This window comes from Dermacentor silvarum, chromosome 5, assembly GCF_013339745.2.
Source record: "Dermacentor silvarum isolate Dsil-2018 chromosome 5, BIME_Dsil_1.4, whole genome shotgun sequence".
NCBI lineage: Eukaryota > Metazoa > Arthropoda > Arachnida > Ixodida > Ixodidae > Dermacentor > Dermacentor silvarum.
In genome coordinates this window covers 15,544,229-15,567,085 of record NC_051158.1, presented here as the reverse complement: position 1 = coordinate 15,567,085, position 22,857 = coordinate 15,544,229, and the positions used below count along the sequence as shown (strand labels likewise).

Sequence of the window (22,857 nt, the reverse complement as noted above, 5' to 3'; positions counted from 1 at the left end):
ACCTTTACAACGAAGTGACTTGAATAACGAATAACTTTCGAAGTCCCGAGGCACTTCGTTCTGAAGGCGTTTGACTGTACTACGTACTATTTGCAATAACTGACACGGTGACGTTCGAATATTGATTGGCCCGTTTCAAAACGCCCGTGTGTATTTGTTTCCACGCATCTCTCAAGATTCTGGACGTGCTGTACAGTGAGTTCCCATTGGAAAGCGCGTCGTTCTTCGCCGCCTGGATGGAATCTCGCAAGGCGCTCAAGAATGCTCTCCACAACCGCTACTACGGGGCGTTCATGCTGGTCAGGTAACTGCGGTGGTGGAGAGGAAATTGGTATCAACCAGACTCTGGCATGAAGCTACCAAGGAAACCAATGCGGGTTCCTCAAGGAGAAAGTTGCGTAGTTGAAGGAATATCCGTCTTTGTCCTCGGGACCACGCATGATGATTGCAAAGTATATGCTTACAGTGGGGTGGATGACAATGTTTCCCTTTCGTGTTCTTTCCTCCGCTATTGTTGCTGATTTGCCAACTGCAGCGTGGATTTTACCACTTGCAGATTAGTGCCACTTGCTTAGCTACTGCGAACCCTATACATTGCTTTCCGAGTCCTCCTGCATAAAATCTAAGAAAATCATATTACCCGTACTCCTTTGCCTCGCGCCACTTACTGTCCGAGCAGGCCGCCGATGCATTGCATGACATCGTATTAAGCGACTATCCTTACAGTGGCTCTAGGGTAGAATAGCGTTACTGTATATGCTCCTGGTGCTAGACTAGAACAGGAAGCGTAATTGAAAGCGTGCTTGACTTTTGGCTCCTTAGCCTAGATATGTCTCTAGATAAAACTTGTTTTATCTAGAGGCAACTTGTTCGAGATAAAACTTGTTTTATCTAGAAACCTTAGGTTAGAACCGTTGCGAGCGCCTCCATGCCGTAGACAGCTGAACGCAATCCTCTCAGACTGCACGTACACTATACCGACTCCCAAAAGATTAGATTAGATTAGATGGATGGGATGGGATAGGATGAATGGATGGATTGAATTGTTGTTTGATTGCTTATTCGTGACACGTTTTTTGTTTACTATTCATGTTTCAATCTGTATTTTCGCTATTCCAACAGCACTGATCCTCACCCCAATGTATTCTTTTCTCGTGCTCCCTTAGACCAGGTACCGGTGGCGTCCCTCGCGAGTTCAGTACCTGTACTCGCTCAACCGGTTGCGTTTTGGCCTCGCCGTTGTGTTCCCGCCTTCACACCTGCGTCACGGATCTCAGGCCATGACGTACGCGGGATTGGGCTTCCAGCTGGCGCGTCAGCTGGTGCGAATCGTGGACCAGCGTGGACGTACGCTGGACTATGACGGCCGTCCATTCTCCTGGTGGCATGAAAACACTGGTGTGCGTAAATATTATGCCGTCTGTTTTGTTACAGTATTTTAGCGTAGCGCAACCGTTATAATGTTAGTGCGAAAACGCTCGTGTGGGCCGTTGCTTTGCCACAAGAACCCCAGATGGTCAAAATTAATCTGTAGCACGCCGTTGTGCCCACTCCCTGATAATCCACTATGCCGTTTCGGGACGTTAGCCCCCTATTCAGAAATGCGCTTTGAGTTGCAGCTCATGCTTGACTTGATCAAGATAACACCTGACGGGAATGCGCCGAAGGAAAGGCAATGAGCATTTTGAGCATGTCCACGTCCTGCGTAAAATTGACCAAGTCCAGCATACACATCAACTTGAGTCGCATTTGTGAATTCGGGGGTAAGTCACACAATACCTGTATCTACGTGGCGTCTTGTTATCTCTTGTGTCACTGCAAGTGTGACACTGCTCCCCCAGGGGTTTCTGAAGCCCATGTTTCAATGCTTGAGCACTACCGTCGAGCACGCGTATCACGTGCTCTCGCGAGAACGGTGGTAGAACAGGGTTCAAATCCGGGTGCCGACATAACGAGTGAAAATTGGCCGCATCACATTGAGACGCTGTTTGGTGAGCGCTTGTGTTTAAAAGTGAAGCCGGTTCGCTGTAGGCAGCAGCTGCCACCACTCCTGCATTATCCCCCAACCAGTGGCCATGATGTCGGTATGTTGCTCTTCTCAGGAGGTTAGCATGGGGTTCGGAACCTAGTGGCTTTGGGAATGGCTTGGTATTGGCCAGGGCATGTGCAGCAGGCTGGGCCGCTCGTCGCAGTACAGGCGCCCAGGTGGAGTGCGGCAAGAGTAAATGCACTAAGAGCTAGTATAGAAAAGAGTTGTGGGGAAAGTGTTGGTCTGCAGTTTACGCCATCGGCTGGTGCGTCGGCGAGTTGAGGAAGGATGAGTTGGATGATTACGCTGGTAGAGTGAGGCGTAGCTCATCAATGTGGGATGTGTAGCAGAGTCCTGCAGAGCGGCTCGGTGAAACAGTTCTCAGTGCAGAGCGTCAGAACGTGCCCAGGTACCCAGACCAGTAGAATTGTAGGCGAGGTGGACGATAGGAAAATTCGAGTGTAGACATGATTGTCGGATTCAAGGTGTTGGAAAGAAAACGCCCAAAAGCCGCCAGAGAGTAAGCAAAATCTTAAGAGGGAGGAGGGGAGGGGTAGAAATATGGAGGGAGGTGGCTAAAATAATTTTTTCCCTCTTGATCGCACGCTCTTCCAAGGTGAGGAACTTCGGTCAGTCCATGTTTCGAGGCTTCATAGACGAACTTGAGATCAGAGTCCTCTGGGAAGAGCAGATACAGGGACCCTATAGAGTCCAGTACAATACCGTGAAGAGCGCGCGAACGACGTTTCAGCCGTAGCAACTCTCGTCGTAGCTAGCGTGACGGATGCTTCTGGTGGGCCACGTGGGAAAGGCCGCATATGGCGGGAAATTTGGAAACAGAATGGCGCGCCAAACGCGGCAGGGAAAATGTCTGCAACAGTGAGAGCAGCAGGACTAGGTAGGCAGCCAAGGGTAGCAAGCAAATTCTTTCCATGGTTCGCACAATGCAAGCGCGTAAACTTGGAGGCCTGGTCGGCTTTTTTGAGTCACCACAGAATGCTAGTCATCCCGAGGCGCTCAAGGCTGCCGGTTTAGCTGTTCGCGTAGCAAAGCCAAGAGCATATTTTTGCGTCCCCACAGTACGGCTGGCGTCTACTTGCCGATTGCACACCGACAGGTCCATCCGTCACAGCACCCATATGGTTAGCTCTATAGCATTAAGCTATAGAGCTAACCGTTTATTGTTCTACAAACCTCTCTCAGAAGATCTGCTGCAATTCTCTATTGGTCTCTGCTCAATTTCTTGCAATGGCCTTTAAAAATTAAGGAATGGGAACAAGCAACAAACGACCTAGTAAGTTCGAGTAGGATAGGCTATACGCTGTCTTATACGTGCAGGTCGAAATACGGGCACACAATAGAGAGCAGTCTTCCCATCTTGCAGCACGCCGAGTGCCGCCTGTCGACGGCGACCAGCCCGCGAGAGCGCCGCGCCGTGGTCGACCTTTTCGCCCTCGACGTCGCCCTCGCCGCCATGGAAGACGCCGCCAGGGAGAACCACTCTCCGCTGAGGCTCAAGCACCTGGAATCGATGGACGCGGTGCAGACGTTCTACGTCAGCTATTGCAGTCACTACTGCGACAGACAGCCCCTGCTTCACGCCCGCTCCATGTGCGATCTGGCCATCAACGGCTCCGGATTCGGCACCGCCTTCGGCTGCCAAGCATCTCCTGGAGACGCTCGACAGTGCCTGTTCGTCTGACTCGTTCGGTCGTTACGATGCGCCAGATTGTTACGTCATTGCGAGTGTCTTTATAACGCCACAGTTGCAGTATGTGTGGACTCGGGCTAACGCGGTTTTACCACGCTGATTTTGGTGCGGCGCTATGCCTATGTAAATTTGGTCTCGTGCTTCGCTTCAAAAACTCTGATTCATGTCGTGTTAAGTGAACTCTGAAATGGCTATCTGGCCACTCGCACCACTATTGACGGAAACATACTAATGCCTCACGCTTTAATCGTACAATCGCTCACCAGCATTACCTATCCTCACTTGATGAGCTAACATTTATGGCTTCCGAATCGTTTGTCGCACTGTTATTTGTTACGAATATAAGTTGTAACTGTATGTGATGTATGTTGTTCGTTTTACTTTACAATTGTTCGTTTAGTCTCCATGACGCAGCCAGAAGGCTTTCACAGCGTCGTTAACTTCGCTGTCATGTGAAAAGATAGCATTTCATCACTGCCGTATTCAAGGTTTTTTTTTTCCAAATTATTTGTGAGAGAAGTACGTTTCGCTCTTATCCCAGAGTGTCGTCGCTGATTCTTCAGTTTATCGCACTGTAACATTTCGCGCTAAAATTGCCACGGCGCAATTATGCCAAAAGCTGTTTGCGACTTTGAGTCGACATCCAGAGCCCAATGCATTGAGCACAGAAAAAAAGACTGCAGCGTATACTAATGTAAGCATGCGTGTTTTCTGTGCTTCATTGGATCCTATGAAAATTCTGAAGTCCACCGAAAAGCACGATCATATTGTCATGACAAGGTTGCGAGGAAACCATAATATGCACTGATGTTTCTAGAAACAAAAATGCGGTGTTTAAGCTTACTCGGGCCGTATTTTTATTCCGTTCGCCACTGAGCTCTACGATTGGCCGCCGCAGCCCCTGTGTAAGAGCCTGTTGTAAAGGCCGTTCACAGCAGCGATGCATTTGGCGGCCTCTGAGATCAATGACCGAGACATTGCCTCTGGTGCAACACTCCTACATTTGCATCGGCGCCGTATAGCGAATAGCACTCGCTGCAGTTGCGTAATAGCTTCAGCAGTAACAATAAGTTCTACACATTTGTCTTGTTTCTTTGACAGCCAGATTTGTTTGTAACTCACTCCATCTAGCTTTATTTAGTTCTTAATTGTATTCTCGCCTTAACGGGGCCGGGATATTGTCGCCTTTTTTGGCGGGGTATCTAACTGGAATAGCATTTCATGTGAAATGAAATCACATTCCTCGCTGCATTCGTTGTCCTTTTTTAATAAAAAAAAAAACTCTTCTTGGAAGATATACCTCGTTAATTGTTTACGCGAATCTTATTGTTCTTCTAGTGCAATGTTATGTTTCTCACTCTCTCTTTTTATTTTGCTAATCTTGTTTTTGTATTGTCCTATGCTTTGTTGCATAAAATGTGCTGTTTAAATTATGTATAGTGTTTGTAAGCAAATGACTGCTGCGTGTTCAAGTATAACATTACTTACATTTTTATTAGGGTGTCCACCTGATAGTTTTTTAACATTGGGGCACCCTACCATGCTACTTCTCTTGTGCTTGTGCAAATGTACAACATCATCGTAATAAATCTTACTTATATGTCTGAATTATCAAGTAATGCAACTTTTTTGCAGAAGAACGCAGTGCCGTTAGGGTGGAGACAAACCCAATCAGTAGGTGGAAGCTTCCGCAGGTGACCTCCTATCTCGAATTCATTAAAATATGTGAGAATGCTCCCATCTGGAAGTTGCTTAAGTTAGTGGGTATTTACTGCAGATAATAGAAAATGTCAAATTCTCGTGAATATTGCGGGCACATTGTAAATTTGTACAATTTTTTTCCACAAAGCAATCAAACCAAAACATTTTAGGACCCGAGTGTTTTTGCATTTTGCCTTCATCTAAATGCGGCCGCCATGGCAGGAAATCGAACACGTGACCTCGTGGTCAGCACCAGAATGGCATAGCCACCAACTCGTGTACTTAGATTTAGGTGCACATTATAGAAATTGACAGAGGCGCTCAAATCTCCTTATGTGCATTGAATTCGAAAGCATTCTTGGCATGTCGACTATATCGACGTCCATACAATTTGGACGTCCGTGTCCCTTGACATGGTCCCATGACGTGATCACTTGGTCATATTACCTTGGAACTTAAGGTTCCTGCTTGATCACGTGACTGTCAGATGACGTGATCACTTGGTCATGTGCTCGAATTGCGCAAAGTCAATTTCGAGGGTGGGCCACGCCAATTTTGGTGGTGGGCCAAGTCAATTTTGGAAGTGGCCAAGTCAATTTTGAAAGTGGGTCAACTCGATCTTTGAATTGGACAAAGTCTATTTTTTGGGTGTGGACCACGGCGTCGAGTCAATTTTTTGGGTGTGGACCACGGCGTCGATCCGACGCCGTGACTGTTCACCGTGGGACTTCGCAATACGAGCTGGAGCTGTTCCAGCGCCAGGAACATGACGTCATGACGTAGTCACGTGGGCTTTCTTGCCATAGGATGTTAACGGACGCTTGCCAGATTTTCCACCTCATGAGGCATATACGGCTTCTGCCTGAAAGGAAAGAAGCCACTGGGCAGTTATAAGACAATAAACTCCAGAATTTTCAACATTTCAGTAAAACTGAAACAAGTCTGAAGTCATGTAACTCCAAAATATGCGGACATATCACAAATCTAAAACTGTCCTGTGAAAAGCGTCTGAAGCGGATCGTATTCAGGCAGTGTACAGCTCTGACGTATACGAATAATTTGTGAATAGCAGTTTTCTAAAACTGATGGAAAAAGAATGTTGTCACGCGAAGCGTGTAAAAAATAATTTATTTCGCTCGCTTTTACACAGTTTTAGCTTATGCAGTTTGGTGAATTGCGGTATCTGTTATTGCAGCAGAGTTAGGGCTTCGTACACTTATTGCTTCATTGTCTAGACATTAACCTTCAGCACGGTTTCGCTAATATTTTTTTGCGGGTTTAAATCGAGATCCTGCTTCCAAGAGGCACTGCGGCTATCGTAGGCAATAGAACATAGTCACGTGATATGTCATTTCGTGTTAATTGTCTCTCTGTAGCCGAATTCTCCAGAGAAAATCATATGCACGCAGAAAACCAGTTAATCCAGTAAGCTTGCAGCAGAATCGTACTCAGGCCGTTCTTTTTTTCTTTACGCTGCTCTTCTTGGTAATAATCCCACCGTATAGAACAACCACTGTTATCGCAAACGTGTCGCAGTGTCGTCCTTTTCTTTATATAATTTTTTCTTTTAACTGTCCGGCAGTGGTCGCACTTTCTCGGCTCGCCCGACGAAGGTTCGAATCTCGCCCGGGTGGAGAACCACGGTGTCCTCGAAGCGCGGTCGGTATCCGCGTTTCAGCCAGACGCGCATGCGCTGTTCTTGGCTGACGGCTGGCAGCGGTCGGTCGGGTCGGTCGTGACGACGCCAGACAAAGCGCACCATTTCCGTCTTGTCCTGCGTCGATCCTAACGAAGTCTCTAGGATGTGGTAGATGTCCTGGTTCTTCAGCAGACGCTGCGAAATACCACACAAGAAAAAGACATGCAAGTACATGAAAAAGAAAACAAATATCTGGGATCTAAACACCTCCGAGTTTAGGCAATTCTTCGATTTAAGTTTCGAGACAGTGTCGCTTCTTCGTCTCTGCACAACTTAATGCACATCGCAATTCACTCGCACTTGCTCGAAGCGTTTATTTATTTATTTATTTATTTATTTATTTATTTATTTATTTATTTATTTATTTATTTATTTATTTATTTATTTATTTATTTATTTATTTATTTATTAAGTTAGTTAGTTAGTCATTTAGTTAGCTCATTAGTTTATCCTTACACTAATTCGCCTACAGGTGAAGTGCTTCCGACAAGCGCAGTTGTGGTCTGCGGTCTAAATCCTGCTGTCATGGCAACTCGGCAAAAACTTCATTTGGTTAACACACGGACTACGGCGATTAACAATAGCTTTCTAGCGAAATGCGCGCCCGCAAAACTGATTTCCTTAACGCAGCTAGTTTCTTAACCTTCAAAATAATAAGGAAGAATGACTGAAAGATGGGCTGGTTGCTGCACATTCATATATCTATATGACTCGGAAGCGTGACGTCACACGGCCAGGTGAAGAGACGCCCATACCCTGTCTATGTTCATTGGCTTTCTTTTGCCTGTCTTACGTCGCGCTGCCCAGGCACAGCTATGAGTATGAAAATATTACGAACTAATGTTACGCCACTTGAACAGCATCGACGCTACACCCGCTTGCACACGTCTGAAAAATACTGGGTCCGACTTACCGATATATGCAACTGTGTCGTGTTGACGTACTCGGGCATCTCGGGCGCTTGGTACTCGAGTCGCACTAACAGTCGGTCTCCAGAGACGCGCTCCAGGGTGAGCACGTGCACGTGTTTCGGTAGTTCTGAGCGCAAACCACTCCACTGCAGACAAATACGAGTGATAAGTTATTCAAGGTAAGATATACAGACATCTCCAGTCTATGTTCGTGATGATCTCGCGGCGTTAATTCTAGCAGCCTTGTGTACCTATTACTTCTGAGCATCAAGTGGCGCGCTGTTTGTTGGTGTTGTGTCATAAATAGGAGCTCCGATACTGAACGTTAGGGGGAGGCAGGGCTTTAAATGTTCCATTTCATAGTGGACACTACATTTAAAAGGCACAGCTGAAACTTTCGGCTTTCCTTTTCTAACCGGAAGTACGCCTGGCGGTCTATTGCGTTCCATCGATTTGGTGTCATGTTTGGAAATCAGGAGCACGCGGTGCCACATGCGGAGACAAAAAGTCTCGATACGTATGTTACAAATGTTTTCTTGCGCAGCACTGCTTTAGTTAAAAGTATATCTATATCTCTGCAGCAAGCTTAACGAGATAATTTTCATTAGTAATTGTGAATTCGAATTTCGAAGCGTAAGCTACCGCCTGCATAATTGTATGCGTATCACCCGGAGGGGATTCTACTCTTTGCAGTGTGCCTACCACAAGCGAGCACCGTACATGCTGTCATCATAATTGGCAGAAACGAATCCATTAAATTTATTATCGCTTTTTGCATTAATATTCTGCCACAATTCTGCACACAGCCTTCTCCTTAGGCCATCTGTGGGTTGGTGTTTTTGGTATCGCAAGAAACGTGTTGCTGAGTGTGTCTAGCGTTCCACACGTACGCTGACCAAAATCGTTAAGCGTACGCCTTGCACAGTTTTCAATGCTCTGACATTAAAAGCTTGCCCGTTCTATCTGTCAGTCGACTTGCCTCTCTCTGGGTAAGGTTGGTGAAGTACGGCTGCCGAGCGTCGACTAGCGAAAGTTGAGGAGTCCACACCAGGCGATTGGCGAAGATGCGTAAGTACTCCTGCGTTACGCCAAAAAGAAAACGCAAGGTATAAACTGCGAGGTTTTGTACGCGGTGAGAAGCCATTCTTGCGACGACAATTTTTTTCGGGTGTGCAATATATATATGCGTTACGGCGATGGCAGGAAAAGACCCAATGAACCATTGCCTTAACTCGCAACACCGTTCTTGCCGAAAATCAACTTACAGGAACGAGGCTTGGTCATATGTGATGGCAAGCGTACCCAAAACTATGGTAACCGATTTTTCAACTCTTCTCATCAACTGCAAGCTACGCCCTCACAGTTATTGTAATAGATGTTAAGAAGACAATTCCTGCTGAATGTAAAACTAAGCCATGGAAAGTCGACAGGAGGTGGACGTATGATTTTAAGGCACCTGCGAATCGGCGATCGTGCCGATGTGTAGCCAGTGGCGCCCTCTCACGGGCACTCCACGGTCTCCAAGGAGCCGACGCTGGATGAGGAATTCAAGGTTGCCGGATGACAGGCTGGCGGCACCTTGGGGTCTGTCGGGGAACACCGTCAGCTGCATGCTCTGCGCATCGCTCTGTATGCAAGGACAACAGACATTGCATCACACGCGTCAATGATAGCGAGAGAACCAGTGGGTAAATGATAGCGTGAGAGGTTACCTTCTGGGGCACAACATAAATACAAGCTCTGTAGGGTTCGGAAACCCTACGGAGTAGAACAATATTCGATTCGTTACTCGAAAGTTCGAATCTCGCAAGTAGATAAATTAGTCAGGGCCGCCATGGTTATAGTATACTCACCGCTAGAAATGCCCACGAAGTGGCCGGGTAGAAGTTGGAGGCCACGGGACTGCCTTCAAGTCTCCTGATGTGGGTGAGAAGTCCACGTCACATTTGTAAATAACGAACGACTCCTGATCACAATTCCACAATTTCTGAAACTGAAAAATTCAAAAAGAACCTGTGCGTGCGATTCACTTTTGGATTACTGCCGGCTTTCACACTGGGTAGATCCTTGTCGCCGTTTGTAAAAAGCTGAGCTATTTCGATTTCTTTTCTTAATTTTTAGTTTCCCGAGTAACGGGGCTATAACTTCTGCCAATGTTTAGCAAGCATTGATAACACGTTTTTTTGCTTCATTGTGCCACTTGGCACACTACATAAAGAAACACTTGTATATACTCGACAGTATTCACGCTTTGATAATTCCAGGGACTGAAATGCGCCGACAGAACACTGCATATCCGCAAACGACAACACCAACGACAACAAAACTTCATACTGGAGGCTCGTATTTTTCAGTTATGCCTATTTCATTAGAAATTTTGATAATTAAAAGCTGATTGAGCTCTCACATATTATGTCCGAACGACACAGCCTGGCCATGATATGTCCCCTTAGTGTGCGACTCCAAATGAATTGTCACCGTAGCTGACTCAACATCAGTCTATTTTACGTTTACCGCGGGGCAAAGCTCTCTCGCAGCGATCTCCGCTTACCCTTTTGTAGCGCCAGCTGACACCATCCCATGCATCTGCTTGACGCCGCACTTACGCTCAATCCGCACGGTCTTCCGCACTGTCTTCCGCACTGTCTTACGCACGTGCGGAAAACTGCACATGTCCCGTCGCGTACAGGCGCACTAGTTTCGGTTTGAACGTCTCCTGTGGACCCACCATAAACCAAAATTTGTGCGCTGTTGTGCGACATGTGCAGTTTTCCACAAGTGCGCACGCGTGCGGAAGATGGTGCGGATTGAGCTTAAGCCGGCCTTAAACAACGCGGAGCGGGCAAAATCATGAGACCGGACTAGGGCTCGCCTTCTACTCCCTGTCTCGTGTTCTCATCTGTTTTCTTTTGCTGTTTATTCAAACATGAAGCCCCACAAACTCGCCAAAATTTCTGCCCACGGTAAACGCTCATTATCTAGGCCTATTTAACGCAAATATCTACCTGATTACTGAAATGCGCAAGCGCTTTTGGAGTCCGTTCCCGTTTCGATACAGCCGTCGTAGCCGGAAGTCACACCAGCGACATCTTGTGTTTAAAGATAGGACGTCATACTGTCTTAGCTATACCACGGCACGTATTTTCTCTATTAAAACACTCCTAAGTGCTATAGCCTCATTTTCTTAGAGGGAGAGACAAGTGATAAAAGAAAGCCAAGGTTAACGGTGCTCAGCCTGGTTGGCCACCCTGCGCTGGGTAAGGGGGAAAGAATACTGAAAGAGGACAGGGAGGGAAGAAAACCTCGGCTATGCGTATACGTATAGATACTGCAAAGGACGAAATAAGCGCAATTTTACGCATCGCCCTTAGTTGTGTAGTATTTAACCCCATCACTAAGGCCTCGGTTGCCATAGAGTCCATTACTTGCGTTGCATCTGCATAACCATTTCTTTCTTTTTTTTTTTTTCTAACTGCAAGCTCCTATGACATTCGCGTACTTCCTTTCGATGCTTCGACGTCCGTTGGTGTCGGTGTAGAAGAGCTGGCCGCTCTGCACGCTGCTAGAGAACCTGCACACGATCTCCTTGCCCTTGTGATCACTCAGAGGCACCGGCCCCAGTGTCCACTCGAACTCGATCACCTCCTCGTTCTCGAACAGGCGCACCACCAGGCCCAGCCACGGAGTGTAGCGCTGGTGCAGCTCCTGCACCTGCGAGAGGCACACAACACCGAATGAACGCCGAATGAACGGAAATCAAACGGCGTGCACAAGTATGCGTTTAGTTTAAAGGGATTGTCTACCGTTTTCAAAGAACCTTCTATTTCGTAGCGTGACAGAGAACTTACCATACGAAATGTCTCAACATGCAGTGGCTCATATTTAAAAGCCAGTAGAATTTTTTAAACAGAATTTTTCGATCTGCATTGTCTCTTCTCAAAACTGTGTACAGATGTACGGTCCACAACACTGCTTTACCGAACGTGATGGCAGTCTACCATGCCAGTAAATGTGAGAAACAGGAGGCACATCACATTTCTGGAGGAGTGGTTACTTTGTGGTAAACACTGAACTTATGATGACCCTAGTAGCAGTCCTCAGCATGTAATCGGCTGCATTAGTCATGAGTTTTTTTTTCTTGGTCCCTTATAATCTCACGTGATTCCTACAGAAGCAGTTTTTGCAGTCAATCCGAACATTTTGTTTGATGGTCAAAGAGGCAGCCACAGCATGGATTTTGATGAGATTTGTTGCATTAAATAGAACAAGTAGTATCTATAGTAGCTCCGAAGTATATTTTCAAATGACGCCAGCGATTCTTTTGGAAACATTTCTGAAAATTGCAACATTTTAGAAAGCTCGCCCAATTTACAATTGTGTAACTCAGCAATAAAATAACGATATCTCAATTCTATTAACTGTGCCTCAGAATACGTATAAAGGATATATAATTGATCTATTATATGTCGCTGAGAAATATACCCCTAGTTTGTAAGTAGGACTCTACCGAAAGTCTCCCAAACATTGTAACATTTTGACGTAAGCTAATTTTATAGGTCTATTTGTCCGCTTTCGATGCTTCAACAGGTACAGTGTACAGAACTGCGACATCAGGTTAGAGCGCAGAGTTAGAGATTTGCAAATTTCGTGCTGCAACTTTTTTTTTTTTGAAGCTTAACAATTTTCGTCAATTTCCATAAAAAAATATCCGACGTAAGACTTATGCTTGCTCGAGTCGCCAGAATTTAACTTCCTCTCTCAAGTGCAACAAGTTCCATCCAAATTGGTCTAGCGGTTGTCTCGTATATAAGAGCATTTCCGCGTTTCACATGAATACTTTAACAGAGAAATTGGAGTTGGCCCCGAGCTAAAAGGCTGCTATTAAAGGGATACTGACATGACATTTACCAGTATTCATTTTCTTTTACGTTAAACGAAGGTCGTAGAGCTCTAAACTCTAGAAAAATAACTGATGCAGACCGTCTATCGGCGATAGGCATAGAGGACGTGAAATTTTCACGACAATCAGCTACAATATACCTAAAAAGTGGGGTTTTCAGAGGTGAAAACGAACTTTTGACGCGATATTTGATTTAAAGGTGGCGCACATCAATAATTTCTTTTTAATGCGATAGCAATTGTATGGACACTTCAACCGGATTTCTGCCGTCGCCATCGCCGTCGTCGTCGCCGTCGCCGTGAGGTTCCCTATAGATAAAATCTTCGCCGCGCGCCGTATGCCCGAGCGGAAGCGTGCGGAGACGCGCGCTATCACGGAGAGCGAACGCACTGAATCTCCCACGCGCAAGCAAGGAAGCGGGAAGCCAGCGCCGGAGGGATCGGAGGGAGCGGAGGGGGGGGGGGGGCGCACTTCTCTGCCAACAACCGCGCTCGTCGCTCGCTCGCACCGTCGCTTATCTCCACACGGCTCTGACCTTTATGCGCCGTGCATTCGCCGCTCAGTTTCTGTTGAAGCGATAGACCGCACGTACCTTCGCCCGCTACCGCGTATGCGCTTGCTGCCAGCGTTCTGACAGTCGTTGTCTGCAGTCATTCAGTGTGATCTATTCATGTTTTTTGTGCGCGCTCACACCACGCTTGTTCATTCAGTTAGTAATAGTCGGGCCACATTTTCCAACGCACGCTACACATGCAATGCTGCCCGGATCGGCAGTCCAGCGCTACAGGTGTGTCCCTTCGCACGCGCTGCCCACGGGAAGCGCTTCTCATCAACACCACCGTTTCACACGCGCCTTCTCGTGGTCATCGAGTCTCTCTTCATGTCCGTCTACTTACGCCGCAGCACACCTGCTTACTTAATCAGCTCATGTTTACTACAATTCATATTGCTACCAAAGCCGCTCACCTTACATCGTATGACATTGCTGTGTTGCTATCGCATTCATTGCTTCGCCCTTAGGGCGAAACTGTGACATTTTTTTGTAATGCCAAATGCCAAGAAGGCGTAAACAGAAGAAATCCCGCGATGATATAGTTCCTAATTATGCTAGTCCTCCACGAAATAATTGGCAAGCTTGAATACTTGTTACCTTGTATAGGCTTCAAACGGCCAACGTTATGCACATACTCGCTTCTACAGTGCGCAACACATCTCTCACCTCAGGCCCCCGTGTGATGTGGTACGTGATGTTGTTGCCCAGCTCGAACGGGTCGTCATTGACGGGGTTCAGAACGCGACTGTCAGAAGCCTTGCGGCTGCTTCCCTGGTACGCGTGGTAGGACAGGAACAAGTGCTGAAGCGTCACCTGCAGTCCACCCTTGATCATGACGCCCCGCACTAAGCCCGTCGCGGAGTCCACCAGAAGGCGGTAGCGCTGCAAGGCGACCAGACATTATTCCTGTAAAGAGTATGCTATGACTTCGAGGCCACCATATCCATGTACAGGCAGTGAGGCAACAAACAAATCATCAACTAAAACTGGCGTAGTGCACAGAGCAGAACACTTCATTCTTGAAGGTCAGCTAGGAAGCTCTGTCTGAAGCGTATGCCGGCAGCCGCCATTACAGAGAGAGAGAGAGAGAGAGAGAAATAAACTTTAATCAAAAGAGCACGCCATTACAGCATTTCATTTTAAATTACGGCCACGGTGCTTTTAACAACGTAGCTGTTTAAGCCGGCCGAAAGTCAGTGACGCGTCGAAAAAAATGTGGGCCGATCCTGGCGGTAGTGCAGAAAGAGTCCAAGCGCAATGGCGCATACCCCTGTGAACTAGCGAAGCTGAGCCTGGCTAAGTCAAGCTAAGCATGGTTGGGACTACTTAAGCTTAGTCAAGAAAGGGGTCAGGCAAGGAGACACAATCTCTCCAATACTATTCACTGCATGCTTAGAAGAAGTATTCAAACTCCTAGACTGGGAAGGCTTAGGAGTGAGAATCAACGGCGAATATATCATCACCCTTCGGTTTGCAGATGACATTGTCCTATTCAGAAACAACGGGGACGAATTACAGCAAATGATTGAGGACCTTAACCGAGAAAGTGTAAGTGTGGGGTTGAAGCTTATTATGCAGAAAACAAAGGTAATGTTCAATAGCCTGGCAAGGGAACAATAATTTAGGATTGTCAGTCAGCCTCTAGAGTCTGTAAAGGAGTACGTTTATCTAGGTGAATTACTCACAGGGGGCCCTGATCACGAGAAGGAAATTTACAGAAGAATAAAATTGCGTTAGAGTGCATACGACCGACAGTGCCAAATCCTGACCTACCACTGCCGTTGAAAAGAAACTTTTTTTTTTTTTACGCAACGTGGCGCAATGTCGCAGAGGCGCCTCCCTATCCTCTGCTAGACGGTTCCAGACGCGTTACATTACGTGGGTTCGAAGCTGTCTTAGCTGCCTACTTAGCTGTTTACTGATGCTGGCCAGAACTGGAACACACCGTAAGTTTACATTTCGAGTTTGTGCCACACTCGTCGCCCACCTTGTTTCGGATGACGGTCATTTTGCTGGGCTTCTCGACTCTGGACGCTTCAGGCTTCCTGGCGGTTCCCGGAGACTCTCGCGACCTCTGCACGTAGTGCGTCGTGACACCGAGGGGCACGAGCCGCGACGAGAACACCACCTCGTCGACTTTGTCCTCGGCCGACAAGATCTGCAGACGCACGTGTCAGTGGTAGGAAAGAGTGCGTGTAGGTTGACGTCTAACGAGAACTTGACTCACTTTAGAAAACAGCTACGACCAGACGGACGCCAACACCGCATTATGTTATAAACTAGATTAGGTGCAATTCTGCGATAACCCTGTGGTACTTCTGCATAAAAAAAAAAGAACAGAAACTATACGCTGCAAACAAACCCCATTCGTAGGAATATTTGCAGCACAATACTCCCAGCTTGCAGGAAATATACCAACTTTCACCTGTAAGAAGTCATTTAACATACACGGTGTGAACTTTTTAGATACTTGTGCTAATATGCACTCAAATTATAACAAAAAATTACATGAGACGACAGTTCAAAGCAAGTGAAAAGCTCACAGAAAGCAAGGACTAACGCTGAAGCAGCGAACACATTGAAATACTTCAGAAGAGCGCTTGCACGCTTCACAAGTGCTGTGGCCGGTATAAATTACAATGCACTTTTGTGTGCTGCAGATACACATAACTCGCTTAAGCAGACAGTCGGCGGTCAGCATCACATACACGAGCATCAACAAAGTTAGTTGCAATCTGCGACCGTAAGGTGCAAGACTAGTCGTTAAAAAAAAGTTGGCATCCATTTACGCGGAGAACAAAAACAGACACGTTGAAGGTCACTGATGCATGATTGATTACGGTGCGAGATGACGAGAACACAAGGAGGGCTCAAGAAAACGAGCACCCGTGTTATTGCCGTACATCTCCTATATGTGTTCGACTGTTCGGTGATGTAGTCGTAATCAATAAACTCGTATTAATCTTAGCTTAGCTGTTGAAAAAGACATTTCGTTCTTGTCTCCCTGGCAAAAACAACCCGTTGGTTAATATTTTGTCTTAATTTGTGGAGCTTCCTGTTTGAGGAACCGGCATGGGCTTTTTTTTTTAATCTGAGATTTACATATCTTACATAACTTTCGCTCAATTCTTAAATGTCAGTATCACAGAAGATTATATATAATTGCCAAGCGCCAAACGGCACAAAGAACGCACAATTTCGGGATACCTGGGCATCCTTGCCGTCGACGACGTAGGAGTATCCCTCCTTCGCCGGCAACCGTATGTGGGCGGTGTACGGGTAGCTGAGAGGGTTGTAGACCAGCAGCCATGCCTCGTCCGAGTCCACCGGCTTGCAGTCGTCCTCGGCCTCGAGGCAGTGCGAGAAGCGAAGCTGGCTGACCGAGTTCCCTTCCCAAACGACGGTGCGAAGAGCCTCGTCCATGACACGCTGCCCGAGAATAAAAGAGCAAAAATATTTGCGAGATGAAGTCGGATTCACTCGACAGAGAGAGCTGTACACCCAGACATAGCAGCTGGGTGAGTGTCAGACGTGTGTGAGGTCAGACGCAAATAAAAGCAAAGTTGGCATTCTCTTGAAAGTGGCAGAAACCTGAAAAGAGATATCATGCAATTGATTTTCTCGGAGTAATAGGTGCGCAGTCGATAGCAATTTCCTCATTCGCTCATTGAACCTAGCGCCACACTATTTCCGTGGGTAGTCAGTCTACCAAGTGAGCTCAGCATGGTTAGCTATAACCATTCGTTATTCTCTTGCAGCAGCTCTAGGGCATGAATCTCGCCGACGAATTAATCACCGCCTTGAAGTGCAGGAATGTCGATTGAGCAAATGATTTCTACAGAAGCCCACAGCGCAAAGGAAAATTTATCAGCGGGAATGCTGGAAAGCGTGAACTTCGTGGAGAATTCCAAATTTCGATTTCAGGTGTCATCCAGCACATTTACAGATTTCCGCACAACTTATTTGGTCTGCGGCAGACATTCCGCACAACTTTTAGATTGTCGGCACTTTCGAATTCGAACTAACTTATTTTATTAAAGCGGCCCGAGGCTCCCTGCTGTCTGCTTCCTTATCATTATAAGAGGGCCGAGGCAGAGGTGAAATTGAGGGCCGGCGTCGTCGTCTTGGAAACGCTGGTCCCGATAATATGTGCCACTATTTCTATGCTTAGTATGACAGGAGCGGTCATACAGCTACGACACACCTACAGTCATACGGGAATCTCAGGTAGCATTTCGCTGATTCAAAGCGCGGCAAAATAAAACTGCTCTTAAACCCCATACTCCGCAGCGTTTATTTCACACGTGTTACTTTATTTGGATTTATAAAGGAAAGTGCTATTGTGTCGAAGTTGCGAGTTCTCACAAATTCAGAACTTTCTCCACATGTAGGTCTTAGATGAAGCCTCGTGGACCATACTCACTTGACAGCGAGCGATGCCGTTGTTCAGTAGCGCCTCGTGCTGCAGGAGCACTTCAGGCCTCTCGCTTCCCCTGCAAGGTCAGCCAGATGCTACAGAAACGCGTTAGTGCGCTCGCCCCTGTCGAAGTTTGCAAAGAATAAACAAAGGATGCCACCCACATACGCTATCACTTCGCTGTTCTGAGCGAGGGCCACGTTCTCCTCTGGAAAAGCAAGAAAGACACGGCTTGCATCGAACGCGTCAAAACGCAGTGATATCATGCAAAGGAACGAGAGAACACCGACAAAAGCGGTGCGGTCGAAGGGGCTGGAAAACGTTTCGGCTTACAGGTGGAGGCCATATTCCTATAGATGGTGTTCTGGCTTCGACAGAGAAGCCTTCGACAACGCTTCCACATGGGTTTAAGGTTTTTATGTGTAAGCCTTGGACCCATGAGCCTTCTTTCTAGAAGTTTCGGCTTCCACAAGAAAGCCTTGCTTCTAGAAGACGTCCGGCTTCCACCTAGAAGCCTTGAAACCGAAAACCTTGTTTTTAGAAGACATTCGGGCTTCCTCCAAGAAGCCTTGAACAAGGCTTCTTAAGGCTGAGTTTTCAAGGCTTTCTGTAAAGGACTTGTACCCGAAGGTCTTGTTCTGAACAGAAGTTCGACTTTCCCGCAGAAGATTTCTTTAAAATTTTGTTCTGAAAGGCGAAGTGTCTTCCAAACCCTTCGACCACACCACTTTGGTGGGCATTGTTTTTACTTTCCGTGTGATGAATTTATTTCCTGACCAAACACGATGCTGTCGAATGATTAAATTTACAAATCGGAAACGAGCTCAACGGAAATGTTCGGAATAAGTTGCGAGATAGATGTCCACTGGACTTCATGGCCCCTTTTCTTACGACTTATCTTACACAGATACCCAAACCAGACAGCGGCTCACAAAAGGTCCCGTCAAGTGGTCGAGCAAGCAATGTCGCTATAGACAAGGTCTCGACGAAAGGACTTGTCGCCGGGATCTGACAGAAACAAATCCGCTCATGATAACGTTAGCTCCAGCGACATTCCTCGTTCGACCAATGTTGATATCTTGCAAATAGCGTCAGTGATTGGCCTTTGCGGATGAGGTCGTCTCGTTATCGCGGCATTCGCTGCCGTGCCTGGCTGGAACTCGTGTACACTGGCCAATGAGAAAACGCTCTTGCGCAAGAAAAGTGTTGTGAATGCGAACCCTGATTGAAAGTTGAGGTAGGGCCATGACGGGTGGCGCCTTCTTATTAGTTATTCTGCGCAATATTTGTGTTTTAGCACTAAAATTTATGTTTCAGCAATTACTTTAGGCATAACCATCATTTGCAGTCATTTTGACGTGCTGCCACAAAGGCGAGTAAAACTTCTTTGCTCGTTTTGTTAGTAATCTTCTTGTCGCCAGAGCCCGGAATGCTATCGCCGCCAGAGGATTCCTGGAATGAGGGACCCTCCCACCTAGAGTGATCCACAGCTTCGGGAACACTGTCTCGAAAATAAAAGTTTATTTCATCATCATCATCGTGTGGCCATCGCGGCTCTTCAAAAGTAATGTTCCGTACGAAAGCTTTTGATGCTTGTCATTTCTGGTACCTCAATCAACCTTTTTACGTCCGCGGATGCTTTGGGAGAAGGTAAAAACTACAAAGAACTGTGGTAACGTGTTAGGAGATGAACACACTTTTTTAGACACACTTTAGATGCGTGTCACTGATGCCGTGCCTTATTGTTGAATATCTCGTCGGCATACTTGTGGGCGTGCAATCAACTTTTTAAAGACGATAGTCTTTCTTGGGCCACCTAAACGCGAAAAACTTTGTCTGTCGGTCTGTCTGTCTGTCTGTCTGTCACTCGATTTAACCGCCCGGCGAAGACCGATTCAACCGCCCGGCCAAAACCAACCAAGCTACAAGCACTGGTGGCACGGGGTCATACACGTCAACATTATACAGCGCAAAGGAAACCTCGGGCCTAGTTGAAGCAAAATATATGTACATAATCGTGATCCACAGCGTTCATTTAAGCAGGAATACACATTGGACTGGCTTTTACGTTAGTAAATGAAAAATCAATGCGTTAGAAATGGTGTCGAAGATCCGACTGTTAAAAACAAGCCGACTGAAGCCGCGACTCTGTAGCCGGCTTAAAGCCAACAGTAATAAAAGGTGGCAACAGATGGTGCGAGAGCAGGGCGAACGCGGGTAATTTGAATTTAATTCAGCAAAACCTCCATTGCATCCATCATGGGAGGAGTGAGAGGGGAGGGGAAGAGGGTGCCGGGTGGGAGGGGGGAGAAGAGAGGGTGTTACGCATCAGTGGCGGCAGAAGACTATCGTCTTTCGACGTCATTTGCAGCGAAGCAAGCAGATATATGCGGCCAATTCTTTTTTTTTTTCTATAAGCAGTCAGATGGTCAGAGGGCCACTAGAAGGAAATTGATCTGACAGTTCGGGGTGGCGTTGCGAAAACGTGTCGCTTTTTGTTACCTATTAGATGAAGGCCGGCCACAAAGTTAAACACAGACGATGCAAATATACAAGGCGCTCGTCTTGACTGTCCTTCTCTTTGTATGTGTGTAAACTTGCGCCCCTCTTTCAACAGCTAATAAAAATAGATGCGTTTACGCAGCGCTTTCACAATCTGCCAGACCACTTTTCTTTTACTGGCCCTGCGACCAAAGTCCTTAAAGAGAATGAGTTCGTCCATCGCGCTTATATCAGAAGGACGATGACGCTCTTACGGAACACCCGGATGTCCTTGCTGTGTACGAAGCCCAAAACGGCAAGCTGCTTGCAGGCTTGTAGCACCCCGTTGGCTCGTCGCACTGTCCGTTTGAAGTTTGGCTCGGTGGTGAAGTAGCCCGTCCAGTAGGCCGTCTGCTGTGGAGAGTGGACGGGCCCGCTTCCCGGTATGCCGTCGGTGTAGGGAAACAAGTCTTCGTCCAGTTCCGTCCAGGCCTCGTTTGCCTCCAGTAGCGAGCGGAGGTAGCACGAAGGCGTCGAGTAGAAGGCGTGCACCTTGGGCAGGTGCAGGTGCTGAGATTGCGGAGGGAGAAGCACGTATAGCTTCGAGGTGTATTACTTCATTCAAGACAAAACGAAAGTGATGTTTAGCCACGCTAACGAAGGTAAAAAATTATGCGTCTTTGACACATATTTCGGAATCTAGGTACAGCTAAGCTTCGGTGAAGTGGTTCAGTAAAGGTTTAAGTTCACGCAGAGGAAACAGACGGCACATTGTCGGTCTAAGCAAAGCTGTGGTGAGCCGGTAAGAGCATACCAGCTTTTAGATGCGAAGCAGCTTATGGTCGGGGCTATGTCCCTCCCTCCATCCGCCGTGAGGCGTCCACACCCGCACTGGCATGCGCATCCTCCTCCCCCTCCTCTCCTTGTATGTATTTGTATATGTACGCCAAGCTCCGGCTTCTGGAAGCCGGAACCGGAAGCCGGCTTCTGCTTTCGGTTCCGCTTCCGTTTCAGCTTCCGGTTCTGCTTCCCGTTCCGCTTCCGGAAGCCAGCTTCCGGCTTCCGGAGAACGCTTCCGGCGTTTTGCCCGAATGATCCCCCGGTGCTTCGCCCACTCATCATCATTCCCTTCGTCCTCTCATTCTCCTCCCGCAACATCGCGATGAGTGCCACGGACAGCGCCAGCGTCAGTCAACGCCAGTGTCAGCGCCGTCGACAGCGCCGCGGAGAAAAGGGCTCGAGCCGCTGCCACGAAACGGCAGCGGCGACAGGCCGATCTGCAAACTAATGGGAACTTGACTCGACCCCATGGCTGCTTCGCATACTACTCAGAGTTCCCCTACGGGAAGATGGTGTAATTTTTTTTCAACAAAGCTAAAGTATCCCGATACGGCTCAAAAACGAAGCGAAAGTACTAACAAAAGTGGCTTCAGCATTGTAACTTTAGTCTACCAGCTTTGCCACCACAAGCAAGCACGGCGGTAAAGTCACCGTTCCCGTGGCGTTGTCTACATTCGTGCCATGTGTTTTATGGCTTTATCTTCGTTTGTCTACGGACTTCGCTGCGAAGAAACCTAGCGCAAACTACAGGAACACCAGACTACGACACAGACAAGGTCTATCGCTATCGTCTTCACCCGTGTCGTTGTTAATTTAGTTCACGCTACCATTCTCCGCTGTGGGCATGTGCCAACTAGCTCGATCCACTACCCTTCAAAAGTTATGCTTCAAAGTTACGTTCTGGATTTCAAACGTTAAGCAGAACAATAGCCAAAGAACTAATGACGCGACATGGTAAACTACACTGCGCGCAGTCGGTGTGAGCGTCACCTTGAAGGCCCTCGTAAAAAATCAAAGGTGGGCCAGGTGGCGCATGTTCATACTCTGTTTACGACGATAACGCTCGTCGGCGCTGTCTCGTTTTATGTGCTTCTCCGCCAGCTGAGGCTAGTTTAGTGAAGTTCGCTTTCCGCCTAATTAGTTACAACCACGCTCATCTTCTGGTTTGTCGGCGCCACATTTCCAAATCGTTTCTGCTTCGGCTGTGCGACATCATTCTTTTCTTCCGGTTTTGTCGCAGACAGGTTCACAAACCTAAGCAGCTTGTGGATGACAATGAGAGAGGTAGAAGTAAGCTAAAATGATTTGAAGATACTAGAAAGTAAGCAAAGTCACCTTTGCGTTGATGTATCGGATGAGGGTGTCGATGTTCTCGTAGGTGTAGGCTGCCGACTGGTAGTCTCCACCCATCGAGATCAGCGCCTGGTTCGTCTTACGCTTCTGCGTAATCGATCGCACAGACTATCGGTACGCACGAATCAGCAACACTCATTAGGGAACCGAATAACGCGTAACTTCGAACTTGCTTATTACTCGCCTATGAGGACTCCATTTTCACAGTCACACTCAAATACAAAATGCGCACGACTACAGCACGCAACTGCTTCGGTAAATG

General features: G+C 47.2%; 1 protein-coding gene across 2 annotated transcripts; it reads right to left on the bottom strand.

The window, feature by feature from the left end:
- Positions 1 to 6,087: 6,087 nt before the first annotated feature.
- LOC119452941 (lysosomal alpha-mannosidase) lies at positions 6,088 to 22,833 on the bottom strand. Of its 2 annotated transcripts, XM_037714904.2 has the most exons (13): positions 22,578 to 22,833; positions 20,678 to 20,972; positions 18,090 to 18,129; positions 17,928 to 17,997; positions 16,712 to 16,933; positions 15,492 to 15,662; positions 14,171 to 14,386; positions 11,551 to 11,762; positions 9,905 to 9,968; positions 9,508 to 9,678; positions 9,031 to 9,129; positions 8,054 to 8,197; positions 6,088 to 7,275 (listed from the first exon to the last, which is right to left on the bottom strand). In XM_037714904.2, the coding sequence occupies exons 1-13, from the start codon at positions 22,650 to 22,652 to the stop codon at positions 7,009 to 7,011; spliced, it is 2,046 nt and encodes a 681-aa protein (XP_037570832.2). In that variant the 5' UTR covers positions 22,653 to 22,833; the 3' UTR covers positions 6,088 to 7,008. The 2 variants fall into 2 exon arrangements, with proteins under 2 accessions (XP_037570832.2, XP_049523357.1); XM_049667400.1 differs by lacking the exons at positions 17,928 to 17,997; positions 18,090 to 18,129; positions 20,678 to 20,972 and having other exon boundaries at positions 22,578 to 22,830.
- Between the last annotated feature and the right edge of the window lie 24 nt (positions 22,834 to 22,857).